This window comes from Ctenopharyngodon idella, chromosome 1, assembly GCF_019924925.1.
Source record: "Ctenopharyngodon idella isolate HZGC_01 chromosome 1, HZGC01, whole genome shotgun sequence".
Lineage (NCBI taxonomy): Eukaryota > Metazoa > Chordata > Actinopteri > Cypriniformes > Xenocyprididae > Ctenopharyngodon > Ctenopharyngodon idella.
The window spans coordinates 2,537,833-2,555,716 of record NC_067220.1 but is presented as its reverse complement, the minus strand read 5'-3'; the positions used below and the strand labels follow the sequence as shown (position 1 = coordinate 2,555,716).

The window sequence follows — 17,884 nt, the reverse complement described above, 5'->3', positions numbered from 1 at the left end:
TCCTTTCCATTTTCAAATTCCCAAGATTTTGTAGTATTTTACATGCAACTACTTTCCAGCTTGAATTTATTGAACCACTAAGAAGTCTTTGCAAAAATTGTAAACGGAAAGCTGCTGTTCTACTTTGAAGATGCACCAATCCTTGTCCTCCTACTTCTTCAGGTAAAAACAATATACTCTGTGGAACCCAATGTAACTTATCGCAGAAAAAATCAACTAAGATCGCTTGAATCTCTGCTAACAGACATAAAGGAGGATCTATGCAGGTTAATTTATGCCATAAAGAGGAAGCTATTAAATTATTTATAACTAAGGTCCGACCTCTATATGACATATTTGGGATTAACCACTTCCATTTCTCAAGTCGACCTTTAACTTTTTCAGTAGTTCCTTCCCAATTTTTTTGTACAGTTGCTTCATCTCCTAGAAAAACCCCCAAATATTTAAAACCTCCTTTTTTCCATACTAAACCAGGAGGAAGGGAAAAACACCCTCTTTTCCAATCTCCTATTAGTAGCGCTTCACTTTTTTCCCAATTAATTTTAGCAGAAGACAGTTTTTTAAAATCATCAAGTACACTCATTAAAACCTCTACATCACTCTGTTGACTAACAAACACTAAAACATCATCAGCATATGCAGAAAGACTAAAAATTGGCACATTAAAACCTTGTACACTTTTTCTTAATTGCTCTAAAAAAGGTTCAATTGCTAACGAATATAACATTCCAGAGAGCAGGCATCCCTGCCTCACACCTCTAAAAACTTTAAAAGGAGTGCATAAGCCACCATTAATTTTGAGTATGCTCTCAACATTACTGTACAAAACTTTAATTTTATTTATAAAACTTTTACTAAAACCAAAAGCTTTTAACGTTTCCCATAGGTATAAGTGTTCAACTCTGTCGAATGCTTTTTCTTGGTCTAGCGAAATCAATCCAGTGTCACTATTTGATAACTTAGAGACATCATAAATATCCCTAATAAGGGAAATATTATCAAAAATTGACCTTTTGGGGACACAGTAGGTTTGGTCCGGATGGATCACCTTATTCATAATTTTTGATAGTCTGTTTACTAAAATCTTTGAAAGAATTTTATAGTCACTACACAGAAGTGAAACAGGTCTCCAGTTTTTGATCTCTGTGAGGTCTCCTTTTTTGGAAAGGAGGGTTAGGACTGCTCTCCGGCAACTCAAAGGTAGAAGACCTTCATCCAAACTACCATTGAGTACTTCTAAGAGATCCTCTCCTAAAACATCCCAAAAACATTTATAGAAGTCTATTGGTATGCCATCGATTCCAGGCACCCTTCCGGATTCCATGCTCTGAACAGCCTTATGCAGTTCTCCCAGGCTGAGCGCACCTGAAATCTCTGCATTAGCTTCATCAGACACCTTTGGTAAATCCTTGAAGAAGACACTCTCACTGATATTGTCTGGTCCTAATTCACTTCTGTACAGTTTCTCATAAAAACCAATTGCCCTCCTTCTAATCGCTACAGGGTTGGACAACAGAAAACCTTCCTCAGATCGCAAAGCATGAATGATTCTTTTTTGTCCATTTTTCCTTTCAAGATTAAAAAAAAACTTTGAAGGTGCATCCATCTGGTCAAGACTTACAAATCTTGATCGGACCAAAGCCCCCTGTGTTTTAACCCCTAATAATTCTGCCAATTGATTCTTTTTTTTAGAAAGAATTTTCAAATAACTTTGTTGTTTTGTTAATTCCGCCAATTCTTGTATCTTAATTATGCCAGTCTCTAAGTCTTTCATTGACTAATTTAAAACATTGGTGTTGTTGTGAGCATACTGCTGACAATACTGTTTAATCTGTATCTTACCAAAATCCCACCATTTTTGTACTGATTGAAAAGATGCTTTTTTTGTTCTGTAATCAGCCCCAAACAATTTAAAAGTGCGTATAAAATCCTTGTTATCTAACAAAGTTAAATTAAAATGCCAATAAGCACTTTTAGGCTTGACAGAACTCAAAATAAAGGAACATTGTACTATGCAATGGTCTGAAAAACCAACAGGAAAAATACAACAGTTTTTAAAAATACCAGCATAATGCTTAAACACATAAAATCTATCCAATCTTGCCAGAGATAAAACACGTGCATGTGACCAAGTATATTGTCTTTTATCGTCATGAAAAACCTCCATACATCAAGTATCTCATGCTTACTAATTATTTGAATGAGACGTTTTCTTGAAGGCATATGGGGTTCAATATGATTTCTGTCACAAATACTCACTGTACAATTAAAATCACCTCCCAAAAATAAATACTCATCATTAGAAACATCTTGTAAAACAGAACATAGTGTATCTAAAAACAATATCCTATCAATGGTTGCGTTGGGGACATACACACAAATAAAAACAAAATTATGATTCTCCACTTGTGCTCTCACTTTTAAAAATCTACCCTTCAAAAACTCCTCAACTTGGTACGAGATCGGATTAAAGGTTTTTGCAAACAAAATTGCTACTCCTCCACTTAATGTGGTGTTGTGGCTAAAAAAAGATAACCCTTCATCCAGTCATTAACATTATTCACATCACTTTGCGTTTCTTGAATGAAAGTAACATCTATTTTTTTAATTATTTCATACAGCTCAGCTTTTTTTCTATAATCTCTAGCACCATTAACATTCAAGGAGGCAATCTGCACTTCAGCCATACTGAAATAAATGAACAACCAAAAAAAACACAAGCAAACCCAAATTACTAATGTTCTTAATCCTCATTTTCATTTAAATCCAGACCAACTTTCCTCACAATCTTTTTCAGACGGTAAACTTCCTTGTTTGAAAGGCACCCTTCTGCTATTAGACTTTTGGCTTTGTCATAAAACTGTTTTAGATCAGGGAAATATTACTTTACAATCACACCTCTTTTGTTTTTTGTGATACTAAGAAAATGTTTTATGTCATCAACATCATAGCTTCTGCTTATACCTTCAGCCTGCGACAACACTATACTTGAATCAGACATTTCACTTTCTGACTCTTTCTGCTCTTCAAACACATCTCCTTTTTTAAAACACTTTGCACTACTGATCTTTTCCACATTTTTCCTTTTTGTCGGCACTTTGAACATCTTATTCTCTATTTCTAACTCAGACACATCTTCTTCCCTCACGTTTTCTACATCACTGTTCAACAATCCAGTTTCTGCATTTAGAGAAGTTTCTGAAGTATCCCTACCTTCATTCATTGATTCCGTTGAGGTCGATCCAGCTTCCACAGGCCCCAAGACAGATGTTCCTTCCCCAGCAGGTTTATCCGCGGTCGGCACTGCTTCGGCCGGACCAACCTCAGACGGTTTTACAGTAGGCCTGTCTTCCTCATTTGCAGCACTATCCTTACTACATCCAGCTGCGTTACTCTTGTCAGGGCATGAACGGATTAAGTGGCCCGATTTACCACATCCGAAGCATTTCATTTTGTCAGTAGTTACAAACACTACATATTCAAAATCATCCACATGGAAATTTAGTGCCAAGTCCAGTTCAGCGTCATCTTTAATAATCATGAAAGCGAATCTCCTAAATGAAACAATATGTTTCAATAAAGGAGACTCGCACCCGATCACAATCTTTTTGATCGGCAAAACCAACTTTCCATAACGTGAAAGCGCTTGCGCCAAAATATCATCACTAAGGAATGGAGGGATATTCGAAATTGTGACTTTCTTTGATGGTAACATCAGAGGCAAAACAGGTGTAAGTATTTCATCAATGATTATTCCTCACGTAACCACCTCGTTTGCTCTTTCCACCGTATTCAAAAAAATCACGGTCACGTTATTCATTCTGGATGCAGAGAGAATGTTTTGATGGCCAACAACTTCTCCTACACCCAGACAGCAAGCCTCCACACTCGCCACAGATACTATTTTAACTCTGTGACGCCGTGTGAGGAAATCAAGTCCATTCCCACCCTGAGCTGCCATGCATTCTAAGAAAGCAGGCAGCACTAACAAAAAACAAAAAGAGGCAGAGCAACAGTTACAATCTTCTTTTATCCCTTCCTTGACCATGTGACTGAAACCCAAATGTGAGACATTCAAACTGACCAATCAGAAGATTAAAACTTCCCCCACTGTACTAAAGGTGTGACAATTTGTAGGCCCCCGATGTACATACATTTTGGCCTATAGGGCTTGATCACTATCAGCACCTTTGTGTCTTCCAAATGGCCCTTGTAGCAAGAGAGACGGGGTTGAAACAGTAAAGCAAATGTCTTTGTTCATTTTAAAATATCTTTAGATATTTTCAGTCTTACACTTTTGTGTTCTGGTTCTTCACCAAGAGACTCACAACTTTTCACTTACAACTGGCCTCTCTTTGCATTGTCATAAACCTGTATCTCATATAAAATATGTGCTAATGAACTCATGTAACATATCAGTCTATAAAGAGAAACAAGAAATGTCCAAGAGAAACATTAATTTAATGTGAATCAAGGGTCCAAAATCCAAACAAATGTCTCAGTTACGTATGTAACACTCATTCCCTGTAGGAGGGAACAGAGACATCACATTGTGACGGCCAAATGGGATCTTGCTAGGGAGACCAATTTACTTTGAGTGTAGCTAAATGATCCTAACTAAATTGGCATGCGAGATTTGCATCTGCTGCCCCACCTCACAGTACGGTTATATAATGAGCAGCAGGTGCATCGCATCTCCAGGTTTTCGCTGAGGAACCGAGCCGATGACCCGGCCGCTCAGCAGTGGTAGATCAACTGTGGCGACGGGATGTGATGTGTCCTTTCCCTCCTTCAGGGAAAGAGGGTTACATACGTCACCAAGATGTTCCCTTTCAGTTGGTCATGTTCAACGTCACCTTGTGATCGACAAATTGGGATCCCTAGCAAATCACCTCAGCTGCTGCCCCCTTCCAGTGCCCTTCATAAGCCTCATGATCCCTCCTTGCCTATTTCACTACATATGCGCACCCAGCCTAGTACCGTTTCACATAGATATAACAGATGTAGGCCTGGTGCCGAGGCCTCTCTGTGTCTTCTACCCATTTGAGGTGAGAACACGGGAGAATACCGGCTCTACACGAAGGCTATAGAATCTAGCCAATGTGTTGGGTGTTGCCCAACCAGCAGCTCTACAGATATCTGTCAGCGAGGCACCTCGTGCCAGCGTCCAGGTACACACTTCTGGTACAGTGAGCTCACAACCTGAACGGACAGGGCACGGACAGGGCACGTCTTGTGCCTGGTACTGGAGACAGTCTTTCCCTTCTGCTGGCTTCCATAACAAACAAAGAGCTAGTCTAAGGTCCTAAAGCTTTGTGTTCAGTCCATGTACAGTCACAGAGCACGGATGAGACAAAGCTAGGGCTGGGTCTGCCTCTTCTGGGGGCAGCACTTGCAGGCTCACCACTTGGTCCCCTACCCTGTTGATGGAGGCAACCAGGTGTACAGTTTTCATAGAAAGAATCTTTAGCTCTACTGAGGGTATGGAGGGAGGTCGAGGAGGATTTAACCTTCTCGCCCCCTAAGGAACCTGACAACCAGGTCATGCTTCCTGACTGACATACCTTATATTGGGTTGTGATATGCAGGGGTCGTCCATCTTAGGGGTGATGTTTCCTGCGGCGGACACGGTACAGCAGGCTGTGCCAGAGTTTTTTTTTCCCACAGGGTGCCGGTGCCCTTGTCGATGAGCAGACCGAGGGGCAGCCCACAAGGAACTCTGATGGCACGTTGGCGCAAGCTCTTGATTGCCTCAGTCTGCTACTGACTGCGTAGAATTGCTGGGCAACTTGTGAGATGGGGGCTTTGAGAAAGCATACTTTGACAACCTTTTGCACCTCTGCAAGGTAAAGCCAGGGGGCGTTTCTGGACCACCAAGGTGAACATCGTCTGGCCTCTCTGTGATACAGTGATTGACATCTGATCCTCAGCTGGAGCCCAGAATGAAGTGCTAGGTTGCTCATGAGAAGGACCAGCAATCCCATCCGGAAGCTGCACAGCTTGCAATGCTCTAGAGGGGGAGGGACCCATGGAGATTGGTTCCTCAGGGGGAATCCTCAGGTCACCCAAGCTATTTCACTGAAATAGCCCTTTCCTGGTGACCAGGAGGGAAACTAAATTGGAGAATAAACGAAGGGACTCCACCTCATTTGAGGTGCTTGAGTCTCAACCGTGCACCTAGAGTGCAGAGTGAGCACTCTCAAACAGCGCACCATTACCAGCTGTGAGAACAGCCTTTTTAGCGCTCACAGAAGGCACAAACAAACATCAACGAGAGGACTTGACAACCGCTGCAGTGCCGAAACACCAAACAGAAAGAAAGCTTCTTCCCTGAAGAACTGACTCTATTAGAAAACACTTGCTTGTAGATTAGAGCAGGAACAAATGAACCGCTCAGCTCCGAAGCGAAAAAGCTGGAGATGTGATGCACCTGCTGCTTATTATATACCCGCGCTGCGGGGTGGTGCAGCTGATACAAATCTTGCATGCCAATGTCCATTGACTCATTTAGTTACACTCGAAGTAGATTGGTATCTCTTGCGAGATCCCAATTAGTCTGTCACGACGTGACTTCGAACATGACTGACTGAAAGGGAAAAGTCCTTTCAGATAGACAATCCAGATCAGTACAAGATTTGGTACACTGAAAATATATAAAGAATGCCTGATTTTTATTTATTCTTTTTTTTTTTAACCAAATTGACTGGGGTACTTATACACCATTGAAGACAATGTACTGCATTTTAAAACACTCATTTTAAATAATGATCATTAATCTTACCTCTTGTTTAAAAATATTGTCTTGAATGCAAATAAATTTGCTCTGTTGTTGGCATTTTTACTACCTTTCACTATGAAATGTACACGGTTTCTGTTTTTTAGTCTGTTACTCTTTGTTTCTATCTCAGGTGGCAGAAAATATTTATGGCATGTTTCACACTCGATACACTCTCCATCGTCAGGCCCTTCAGCACAAGATTGGCTACATCATTGATGTCAAGTAAATTTTTTTTTTTTTTTTTTTTTTTTTTTGTGAAAAATACATATATATTTGTGTAATTTTTTTTTTTTTTTTTTGCTTGCATCCTAATATTTCTCCAGATTTTACTCTTGCTCACGTGTGTATGCTTGTTTCTTTCGGTACATTAGGATCAAGGATGCGCTTGTACTAGCTGATGGCCCACTGAAGATCTCAAATGCCATAGATGACATGCTGGAGTACACAGAACTCACAGGTCAGATAAGACATCGATAGAAATTGAGAGGAATGTTTCTTTTCTAAAAGTAACAATGAAAGAAACCTACAAATTTGGTTAATACATCTCATCCATTTATCATTTAGGACCACTTATGTCAAACATGTAATTGATCATTCTGAAGCAGTTGTCAACCATGTAATAGAAAAACAGCTGAATGGAGGATTAGAATAACTTTGATAAGAGTCTGAATTGTTTTGATTGACATTATGGATCAGCTGAGTTGTCAGCTGATTAGAGCTTGACGCACAAACGTTTATTCTATGCTATACCAATATTCTATTGACCCTTTTCTTTTCCTCTTCTCTTTTAGATCACATCTTTGATCAGATCTTGAACAAGTCAAACACACATCTGAAAAAGTGTGTTGGAGAGGCCAGATTGAATGAAGAAAAATTAGAGGTACCTTGCTTTCTGTTAAAAATGTCCAATATAGCAGACTTAATTCTTGTTAATGTTTTAGCATCATCACATCAGTGTTTTATTAGGTTTTAGACAGAGACCACTGCATGATACTGTATGTTATTGAAGATAGAAAATATTAAATATAATTGTTCACCACTCACCAGCAGAAGGCTGAGGAGTGCTTTCAGAAGTGGTGTGAGAAAGACTTCATTGATTCAGGTAACTCTAATTGTGCTGCTGTAGTATGTCTGCATTTATGCGTTTCATCATCTTTGTGTTTTTTTTTTTTTTTTAATTATCTTTTTATTTTATTGATTTAGTGGACTTTTTTATTCCAAGTAATTTATGCAGCCCAGGCTGATTAGAAAAAAAGTACCTGTGGCAATTTTTTTTGCAAAATATGTTGCATCGTGCACGTTTCATGACAGTTTCCTGTGCCACTGAAACACTGTCATTGAAGTTGATGACTGAATCTTTAAACAAATCATTCATTGAACTAATAGTTCTGAATTATTTCTTCATGAATCAGAATTTCACATCACAGACTAAGAAGCCTTTGTTGTTTTAGTGCTCTAAACCCTAAAACACATTTTTTGAGATGTTAACAGATGTACAGTCTACACATCATTGAAAACACTAAAGGTACTCATTAAGTTTATTTATAAGTGGAAATTAGTTATTTTTGCATTTTTAGAGCAAATTCTGTCTTCTAGTTTGAAAAGCAAAGTCAGAGCAACGCCACGGCTTCTGATGTCAATGCATAATACCAGCAAGATTTGTAGTGGTGATTGGCTGCCAGGGCTCCAGTCGGGGCTGGACGAACGAGCTGATGTCAGCCGTTTCTGAGCACTTCTCTGCATGTATTCATGACAAGATAAATATTAGCCCTTTTAAATGTTCTTCCTTGTTTTTCCCTCATTTGTTGTCATAGAATTATATTTTTAAAGCACATCAAGGTGCCCTTAACTCTGTTTTTTCCTCTGCTCATAAATTAATATTCATTATTCTGTATAATGAGTGTTTTGTAGTTCTGTGTTTTATTTATTATTTATACTGCAATGGAACAAAACATCATTTTATTGAGTCTGCAGGGCAACCAACAGACAATAAAATAAACCCAACAGCAGCACATTCATTTAGAACAGTAATTAAACTGAACTCATTTGTTTTTATGCACATTTCAGCCAGTTTGAATCAAGTACTCAGACAGACTATAGTAATATTCTGTTAACCCTTTCCATCCAGACAATCTGTCTAAAGCCCGAAGCATTCTAGAAGACGTTGTCAACAGACGGCTGCCAAAGTTCGTGGGAGAGGCCCGACTAAAGGAAGATGGATTAAAGGTACCCTACTGTGTTAAAATGTCCGATGTTTACTCTGTGTAAAAGCTAACCTATTGATATTTACTATGACCTTCACATTGACACATCAAATATCACAGCAAACAAACACCCCATAGTCAATGAATCAAATTGTAGTCTTTAAAGACTGTAATCCTTACAGACTGCCTTTTTCCTCTCAAAAACTTTTAGAAAATGCTGACAGAACACTGGGAGAAGATGGTCGAAGATTTTAAAAAACGACATCAAATTCTGAAGGACTTTGAAATTTATGTAAGGATTTTAATTTAATGATTTTGAATTCAGTAATTACATCTGCATAAATTTGAGTTCCCATTCAAGACAGTGACCTTAGTGCTGTGTGAGTAGCTGATACTATGGGAATGATGATTTCTGATTGCCTGCATACAGGGCCGTGCACAAACATTTTGAGGGGCAGTGGCCCAAACCAAAAAAAAAAAAAGGGGGCAGTATAAGGGGGTTGAGTATCATCTTAATATAGAAAATGAATAACAAACCTCGGTGACACTTTATTTTACAGTGTCATTGTTACATATGTAAATACACATGTATTTACTGTAGTAATAACTAGAAATTATGCATAATTACGTGCAATTAACCCTAAACCAAACCCTCATCCTAACCCTAACCCTATTGTAAGTACATGTAGTTAATTGTCATTACTCAGTACTTAAATATATAATTACACTGTAATACAGACACCTTAAAATAAAGTGTAACCCAAACCTTTTACAATATTGTAAATACAATTGTTAGGCTTTAGTGCTAATTTAATTTATGTTGTTGTAATTACTCTTCCAAAAAGTTGAGTCTGCGCTAATTTGATCTAATATTTAATGTTTGAATGTTAAAATGTTGTAGATTTAAGTAGTATTTTTAAAATATATTTTTATATTAAGATATTAGATAGATATTAAGATTTATTTAACTAAAACGAATTATTTTATCAAAATAACCAGAAAATAGTACAAACTTTGCCAAAGTGATTATTTTGAACAAGTATTAACTTAGACATTATTAAAAACATATTATTTTAGCTAAAGTATTTGTATCAATAATGTGTCTTTTGCCCGTGTGTCTGTGGGGTAAAAGGCCCCCTTCGTCACCTGATACATTTATAAGATTTTTAAACAAACAAACCACTTTTATGATTTATTTTCACAGAAAATCTGTTGCTCCATAAATGTTTTAGGGTGTGCATTTAGCCCCATTGTACCCTACTATGCGAAGATACAACTTATCTTTTTTAATTGTGTATACTATTAATATGGTCTTAATAAAATATCATAAATATGACGTACACTACCACTCAAGTTTGGGATCGGTAAGATTTTTAATGTTTTTAAAAGAAGTTTCGTCTGCTCACCAAGTGTTACCATTGCTATAGTACCAAGTACGACAGAGACGGAGATGACGATAATAGCAATACTTTACTGAAAACACAGGAGATTCCAAACAGGGCAAAGACAGCATACACAAGTGTAGACATAAACAAGAACGGACAAGGAGTGAAGGAGAACACAGGGTATATATACACATGTGACTAACAAAGGGAGCTAAACAAGGTGATGGGATAATTAATGATACACAGGTGGATCAAATGAACTAATCAGACAGACTGGGGAAAAACTAGGTCACAGGACACAGTACATGTAACACCAAGGCTGCATTAATTTAATTAAAAATACAGTAAAAACAGTAATATTGTGAAATATTATTACAATTTAAAATACCTGTTTCCTATTTGAAAATATTTTAAAGTGTAATTTATTCATGGCAAAGCTGAATTTCAGCATCATTACTCCAGTCTTCAGTGTCACATGATCCTTCAGAAATCATTCTCTGATGATTTGCTGCTCAAGAAACATTTGATTATTATCAATGTTGAAAACAGTTGTGTACTTTTTTTTTCAGGATTATTTGATGAATAGAAAGTTCAAAAGAACAGCATTTATCTGAAATACAAAGCTTTTGTAACATTATACACTACCGTTCTAAAGTTTGGGGTCAGTAAGAATTTTTATTTTTATTTTTTATTTTTTTTAAAGAAATTATAGAAATTAATACTTTTATTCAGCAAGGATGCATTAAATTGATCAAAAGTGACAGTAAAGACATTTATAATGTTACAAAAGATTATATTTCAGATAAATGCTGCTCTTTTGAACTTTCTGTTCATCAAAGAATCCTAAAAAAAATATATATATATATATTGTACACAAATATTTTGTACAATTGTACACAATAAATGTTTCTTGAGCAGCAAATCATCATATCAGAATGATTTCTGAAGGATCATGTGACACTGAAGACTGGAGTAATGATGCTGTAAAAACAGCTTTGATCACAGAAATAAATTACATTTTAAAATATTTTCAAATAGAAAACAGTTATTTTAAATTGTAATAATATTTCACAATATTACTGTTTTCACTGCATTTTTAATTAAATAAATGCAGTCTTGGTGAGCAGACGAAACTTCTTTTAAAAAGAATAAAATCTTACCGATCCTAAACTTTTGAGCAGTAGTGTATGTTATACTAGTATTAACTGAGACAATTGATTATAATGGGAAATATATTTTACAGGAGTTAAAGTGTGACAATCTGTCTGCTTAATATTCTATATGATAATACCTGTTTGCAATGTTGAACAGGCTTTAGCCTCCCTTTGCTCTTTCTCACTCTGTATTCTTTTTTGTGAAGGCATTTTTTTTATGTCTACAAAGTGTGACAACAGCAAATTTGGTGTTATATATAATTGAACAAATCATAAACCATATTTTGATTAAACAATTAATTATCTTCTAAGAATGAATATAGCCTATTGCACAAGTTATTAGCACTATTGGAAGACCAGGAGCAAAACATTACAGACAGAAATACAAAAAATAAAAAAAACTACCAAATGACTAATTCTGCAGATCAACCACTGTCTGTAATGTGAATTGTAGTTTGTAATCTACCTGTTAATGGGACAACATTCTGGAACTGTCGTCTCCACTTTCCAGAAAGCGGGCGCAGCCACAGACTGAGCAATGCTGCGGAACGAGTGGGAAAACACGGAGCGGATTAGCAGAATTAGTGGATCTTTATCTTTAGTGGAACAGAATGCTTTTACGGGAATCCTCTGGGGGTGAGGGAGGTGAGGACACCCTTGGTTTAGAGGATAATTACTAGCAGTAATTGCATTGCGAGCGTTTGCCCCTTAGAACGCTGTGCTCCCGGCTGGCTTTATTCGATCAAAGCAACCAGCTCTGCACCCCACGTGGTGCGCACAATCACAACCTCCACATCGGGGCTTACCATTCTTCCAGGATCTTTACACTGAGGTTTCCAGATCTTGAAAAAAGCCATTTTCAACCAAGCTTTTGAGCCCCACAGTTCATTATTATTCATCTATTGCAGGGTTCAAAGAGAATTGTTACGGTGTTATGCCAAAAATAGAGGAGACTCTAGCAGCCTATTTATCCCTCCATGACATATGTAATGCTGCGGAGTGGTCTTCCCCACATACTTTTACCAGGTTTTATAGCCTGGACCTTCCAGATACTCATGGGGCCCAAGTCCTCATGCGCTGAGTTGTGCCTTATTTTCACACCAGGGCAGGCATTTTGTCAGCATGGCGAAGTGGGTATTACATTCCCCAAAGTGTCATCATCGATGCAGTGCAAGTTCCCTTGAAAGGGAACGTCTCAGGTTACTCATGAGACGCTGCGTCCCTTTGCCATATTTCCTGCATGCCTGGGAGCCGCTTGCTTCAGTCAATCAGAAAGCTGACAAACAGCAGTGAGACCGGCTCCTTTATAGCTTCTGCTTTCCGCCGGCACACATCACGGGATGACATTGCACCAATCAAGATTGGACTTGGAGAAGTTGCACATGGCTTCAGACACAGTCACGCTGAAGGCATTCCCCAAAGTGTCGTCGTTGACGCAGCGTCTCGTTCCCTTCTCAAGGAATCATGGTTACATGAGTAACCTGAGTTGTTTTTGATGAGTGTGGTAATGAGCTCAAAGTAAGTGTGATTGAACTCCAGGAAGAGTGAATGGGGTGTGAATGTTGACTGTGAGGGAGATCTTGGTGTAGCCGTGATAATACTAGAGGCAGCTCTTGATGTCAGTCCGCATCTTGACTGCCACAGAGCCCAAATGAGTGCAATGCATGCTTTGGAGGCATTTGAAAATCTCCAAGCACAGACTTTCTCACTAGGTGGTTGAGGCCAGTGTGCTTGATGAGTTCCCATAGTGTCAACTACTGATGCAGAATCTCATTCCCTCCTGCCTGGGAACTGTGGCTATGTTCATAATTAATACGTTTTCAGATTTATAAGGTTATATAGTATGTAGTGTTAGTTGTAGAATCATCAGATTAATTTTGTCTGTGTCAGGAAAAACTGCTGGCCATCTTGAGAACCCATTCAGGTGATGTCCAGTCAGGTGACGCCCAGTCGGGTGACATCCATTCGAGTGACGTCTTCAAGACTAAAGTGTATCAGGTACTAATTTCCTCTCTCACTTAGCTAAAAATGTATGGTATCGAATTGTTGTCATGATTAATACAATTTAAAGAGTCCTGAAGCACCCACTCACTCAGAAACTTGAAGAGGGGTTTAAGTGCAAATCCACTCATTTCAGACACACATCAAAATACCAGGTGCTATTTTAACACTCAGGATTTTGATGTGCACCTACAGCACACTCACTAAAGAGATGAGCAGATAGGCACCAAAAATAGGCACTGCTTTCCAAAATAATACAGGTGCATCTCAATAAATTAGAATATCATGTAATTTAATTCAAAAAGTAGAACTTAAATATATTCTAGATTTGTTAGACATAAAGTAAAATATTTCCAGACTTTTTTGTTTTCATTTTGATGAATACAGCTTGCTGCTCATCAAAATCAAAACAACAGTATCTCAAATTATTAGAATATTTAATTTCAAGTTCTATTAAATGACCATTCTCAGGGTATAAATACTAGGTTTATGTCAGTAATCCCAACAGCAGTCATGGGGAAGTCTGCTGACTTGACAGTTGTCCAGAAGACGATCATCAAGACCCTCTACCATGAGGGTAAGCCACAGAGGGTCACTGCTGAAAGAGCTGGCTGTTCGCAGAGTGCTGTGCCAAAGCATTTTCATGGAAAGTTGACTGGAAGGAAAAAGTGTGGTAGGAAAAGGTGTACAAGTGAAAGGAATGACCGCAGGCTTGAGAAGATTGTCAGGCAAAGCCGATTTAAGACCTTAAGAGAGCTTCAAAAGGAGTGGACTGAAGCTGGAGTCAGTGCATCAAGAGCCACCACACACAGACGTCTTCAGGAAATGGGCTACAACTGTCACATTCCACGTACCAAGCCACTTCTGAACCAAAGACAACGTCAGAAGCGTCTTACCTGGGCTAAGGAGAAGAAGAACTGAACTGTTGCTCAGTAGTCCAAAGTGCTCTTTTCAGATGAAAGTAAATTTTGCATTTCATTTGGAAATCAAGGTCCCAGAGTCTGGAGGAAGAGTGGAGAGGCACAGAAACCATGTTGCTTGAAGTCCAGTGTGAAGTTTCCACAGTCAGTGATGATTTGGGCTGCTGTCATCTGCTGGTGTTGGTCCACTGTGTTTTCTGAAGTCCAGTCAACGCAGCAATCTACCAGGAAATTTTAGAGCACTTCATGCTTCCTTCTGCTGACAAGCTTTATGGAGATGCTGATTTCATTTTCCAGCAGGATTTGGCACCTGCCCACACTGCCAAAGGTACCAAAGCTGGTTCAATGACCATGGTGTTACTGTGCTTGATTGACCAGCAAACTCGCCTGACCTGAACCCCATAGAGAATCTATGGGGTATTGTCAAGAGGAAGATGAGAGATACCAGACCCAACAGATGACCTGAAGGCTGCTATCAAAGCAACCTGGGCTTTCATTACACCTGAGCAGTGCCACAGGCTGATCGCCTCCATGCCACGCCGCATTGCTGCAGTAATTCAGGCAAAAGGAGGCCCAACCAAGAATTGAGTGCATAGAAATGAACATACTTTTCAGAAGCCTGACATTTCTGTTTAAAATATCCTTTTTTTTATTGATCTTATGAAGTATTCTAATTTGTTGAGATAGTGAATTGGTGGGTTTTTGTTAAATGTGAGCCAAAATCATCACAATTAAAAGAACCAAAGACTTAAAGTACTTCAGTCTGTGTGCACTGAATTTATTTAATACACGAGTTCCACAATTTGAGTTGAATTACTGAAATAAATGAACTTTTCCACGACATTCTAATTTATTGAGATGCACCTGTATGTAATCAGATTTTTATTCCTAAATTCCATTAGGGCTTACAACAACTCATCACTCTTTCATGTATTTAAGCTTCAGTATTTAAAAAAAAATTTGACTCTGGGACACTATACTATCATCAGAGACATGTCAGCTTTATCAGATATTTTAACATTTTATCAGTTTGGACTCAGATCACTGCACAATATAGTTTATTTAAGATAAAAGCTTTATATTTATTTAGCTATTTTATTTAGTGTATTTCCATGTATTATATACCATTTACCCTTCTGAATGCTTTAGGACATACTGCTGGCCAGTTTGGGAGACAAGCCTGATGAAGCCTTCGAGATTAAGGTAGTCATTCAATTTCTCACTTTGCATTTGTGGCACAGGATTATCATGTTGCAATTATATATATATATATATATATATATATATATAATATATTTTGGGTTTAGGGTTAGTGTTGCGGGGATAGAATATATAGTTTGTAAAAACCATTATGTCTTAAGAGAGTCTCCATAAAATATGAAAACACTGTTTGTGAGTGTGTGTGTGTACGCATGTGTGTGTGCGTACTAGGGGTTGAATGACTTCGAGTCGACATCGACTAGTCGCTGATGATGTCATTGAACAAATCAGCCTGAACCTCGAGCTGAGACTTGAACGGGTTTGCCTTCAGCACATCTACGGCATATGACACAGCCCTGCCCACATGACTATTGTTCCTACATAACAGCTCATTTTTATCGGTTCTTCTCTTTGGGTCGTTATATTTCTCACAGATTTCTGCTTGTTCTAAATCAGATACAGATAAAGTAGCTCAGTAAAGATTACATTTATATGAATGCATTAGTGAGAGAGCAATTGCATGTGAATTAATTGTACCAGGCAGCGTCTCTCTACTAATAGTGAAGCTGTGGGTTTTAGTTACTAAGAAATATATGCTAGAACTGCAGTGATCGTAATGGCCTTCAAGGGTGAGACAAGGAAGCGATGGGCGGCATCCGTGGCCGTGACAGTAATGACAGTGTTAATCTCATGTGAAGTGCCAGTTTTATAAAATTGTCACAATATTATTAGGGCTGTCGATTTAATGCATTATTTAGAGCACTTGCCCCACCCCAGACCTACATAGGTCATCTTACATTTCATACAGTGGACTGATGCTGAATATGATGCAGGGCAACAACTACCTGCATGACGGAGCCTATAGAATGTAGTCAGAAAGTCCCTAAAATTCAAGATATAAGGGCAAACATGCCCCTGTTTGAGTTTTTGTCTCAAATTAACATCATATGATATAGTTAAGCACCGAATAGCACGAGTGCAAATGTAATACTGATTTTATACAACAGTTCAATACATAAGTTAATTTTGTGTTATTTTTAACAATATTGTCTGTTTTGCACAATTTTTTCAAAAAAAATATAAAAACAAAGCAGAACTGTTCAAATGCAAACAGAGCCATCTGCTCTCCAGTTGCTCTGGCTGTACTTTGATGTTATACACCGATCGGTGGGTGCAGCGCCGCTTCAAGTCCAACAAGCCTAATGATTCAATGGACCATTCATAAAGAGAACCGTGGTAACACTTTAGTATAGTGAACACATAATCACTATTAAAGGGTTAGTTCACCCACCTTCATGAAGCTTCAGAGCGTTATGAATCAGCGTGTCGCATCAGCGGTTTGGAGCGCTAAAGTCACATGATTTCAGCAGTTTGGCGGTTTGACACGCGATCCGAACCGCTGATTCAACACAAAAGATTCATTACGCTCCGTAGCTTCCTGAAGCAGTGTTTTGAAATCGGCCATCACTATATAAGTCGTTATTTAGTTTTTTGACCAAAAATATTCTCGTCGCTTTATAATATTAATATTAAACCACTGTACTCACATGAACTGATTTAAATATGTTTTTAGTACATTAATGGATCTTGAGAGAGGAAATGTCATTGCTGGCTATGCAGGCCTCACTGAGCCATCGGATTTCAACAAAAATATCTTAATTTGCATTACGAAGATTAATGAAGGTCTTACGGGTGTGAAACGACATGAGGGTGAGTAATTAATGACAGAATTTTAATTTTTGGGTGAAGTAACCCTTTAACTATGACTTTTCCCTCAATAAACTCCTAATTTACTGCTTATTAATAGTTAGTAAGTTAGTTGTTAAGTTTAGGTATTGGGTAGGATTAAGAATGTAGAATAAGGTAATGTAGAATAAGGCATTAATATGTGCTTAATAAGTACTAACAAACAGCCAATAATCTAGTAATATGCGTGCTAATAAGCAACTAGTTAAAAGACCCTAAAATAAAATGTTACCAGAACCATTTACTTCACTCCTGAATGAATCAGCTGATTGAACGAATCAAATTAATTCAAAAAACAAAAAAACAAAAAAAACAATAAAGGTGTTGTTCACCCAAAAATGAAAATTCAGTCATCATTTACTCGCCACCCTCAAGGTCCAAAAGAGTGTGTAATAAATTTTATGTTGAATCAAATCAAATATTTCTTTCTGAAGCTACTTTTTGTAATGTCTATTTGATGCTTTACACAATAATGACTTTGAAGTATCTTTTGGGA

General features: G+C 38.0%; 1 protein-coding gene across 5 annotated transcripts in view; it reads left to right on the top strand.

Annotated features, from left to right (window-relative positions):
* Positions 1-17,884, top strand: part of LOC127501282 (uncharacterized) — a 79,850-nt gene that overhangs the window by 39,249 nt on the left and 22,717 nt on the right. For 4 of the 5 annotated variants that reach the window (XM_051873328.1, XM_051873548.1, XM_051873259.1 and 1 more), the window contains exons 10-17: positions 6,909-7,000; positions 7,150-7,235; positions 7,570-7,658; positions 7,826-7,880; positions 8,907-9,004; positions 9,194-9,274; positions 13,412-13,519; positions 15,592-15,645. In XM_051873328.1, coding sequence (XP_051729288.1) covers positions 6,909-7,000; positions 7,150-7,235; positions 7,570-7,658; positions 7,826-7,880; positions 8,907-9,004; positions 9,194-9,274; positions 13,412-13,519; positions 15,592-15,645 — 663 coding nt within the window. The remainder of the gene's footprint in view (positions 1-6,908; positions 7,001-7,149; positions 7,236-7,569; positions 7,659-7,825; positions 7,881-8,906; positions 9,005-9,193; positions 9,275-13,411; positions 13,520-15,591; positions 15,646-17,884) is intronic. The other variant, XM_051873398.1, reaches the window with a different exon arrangement.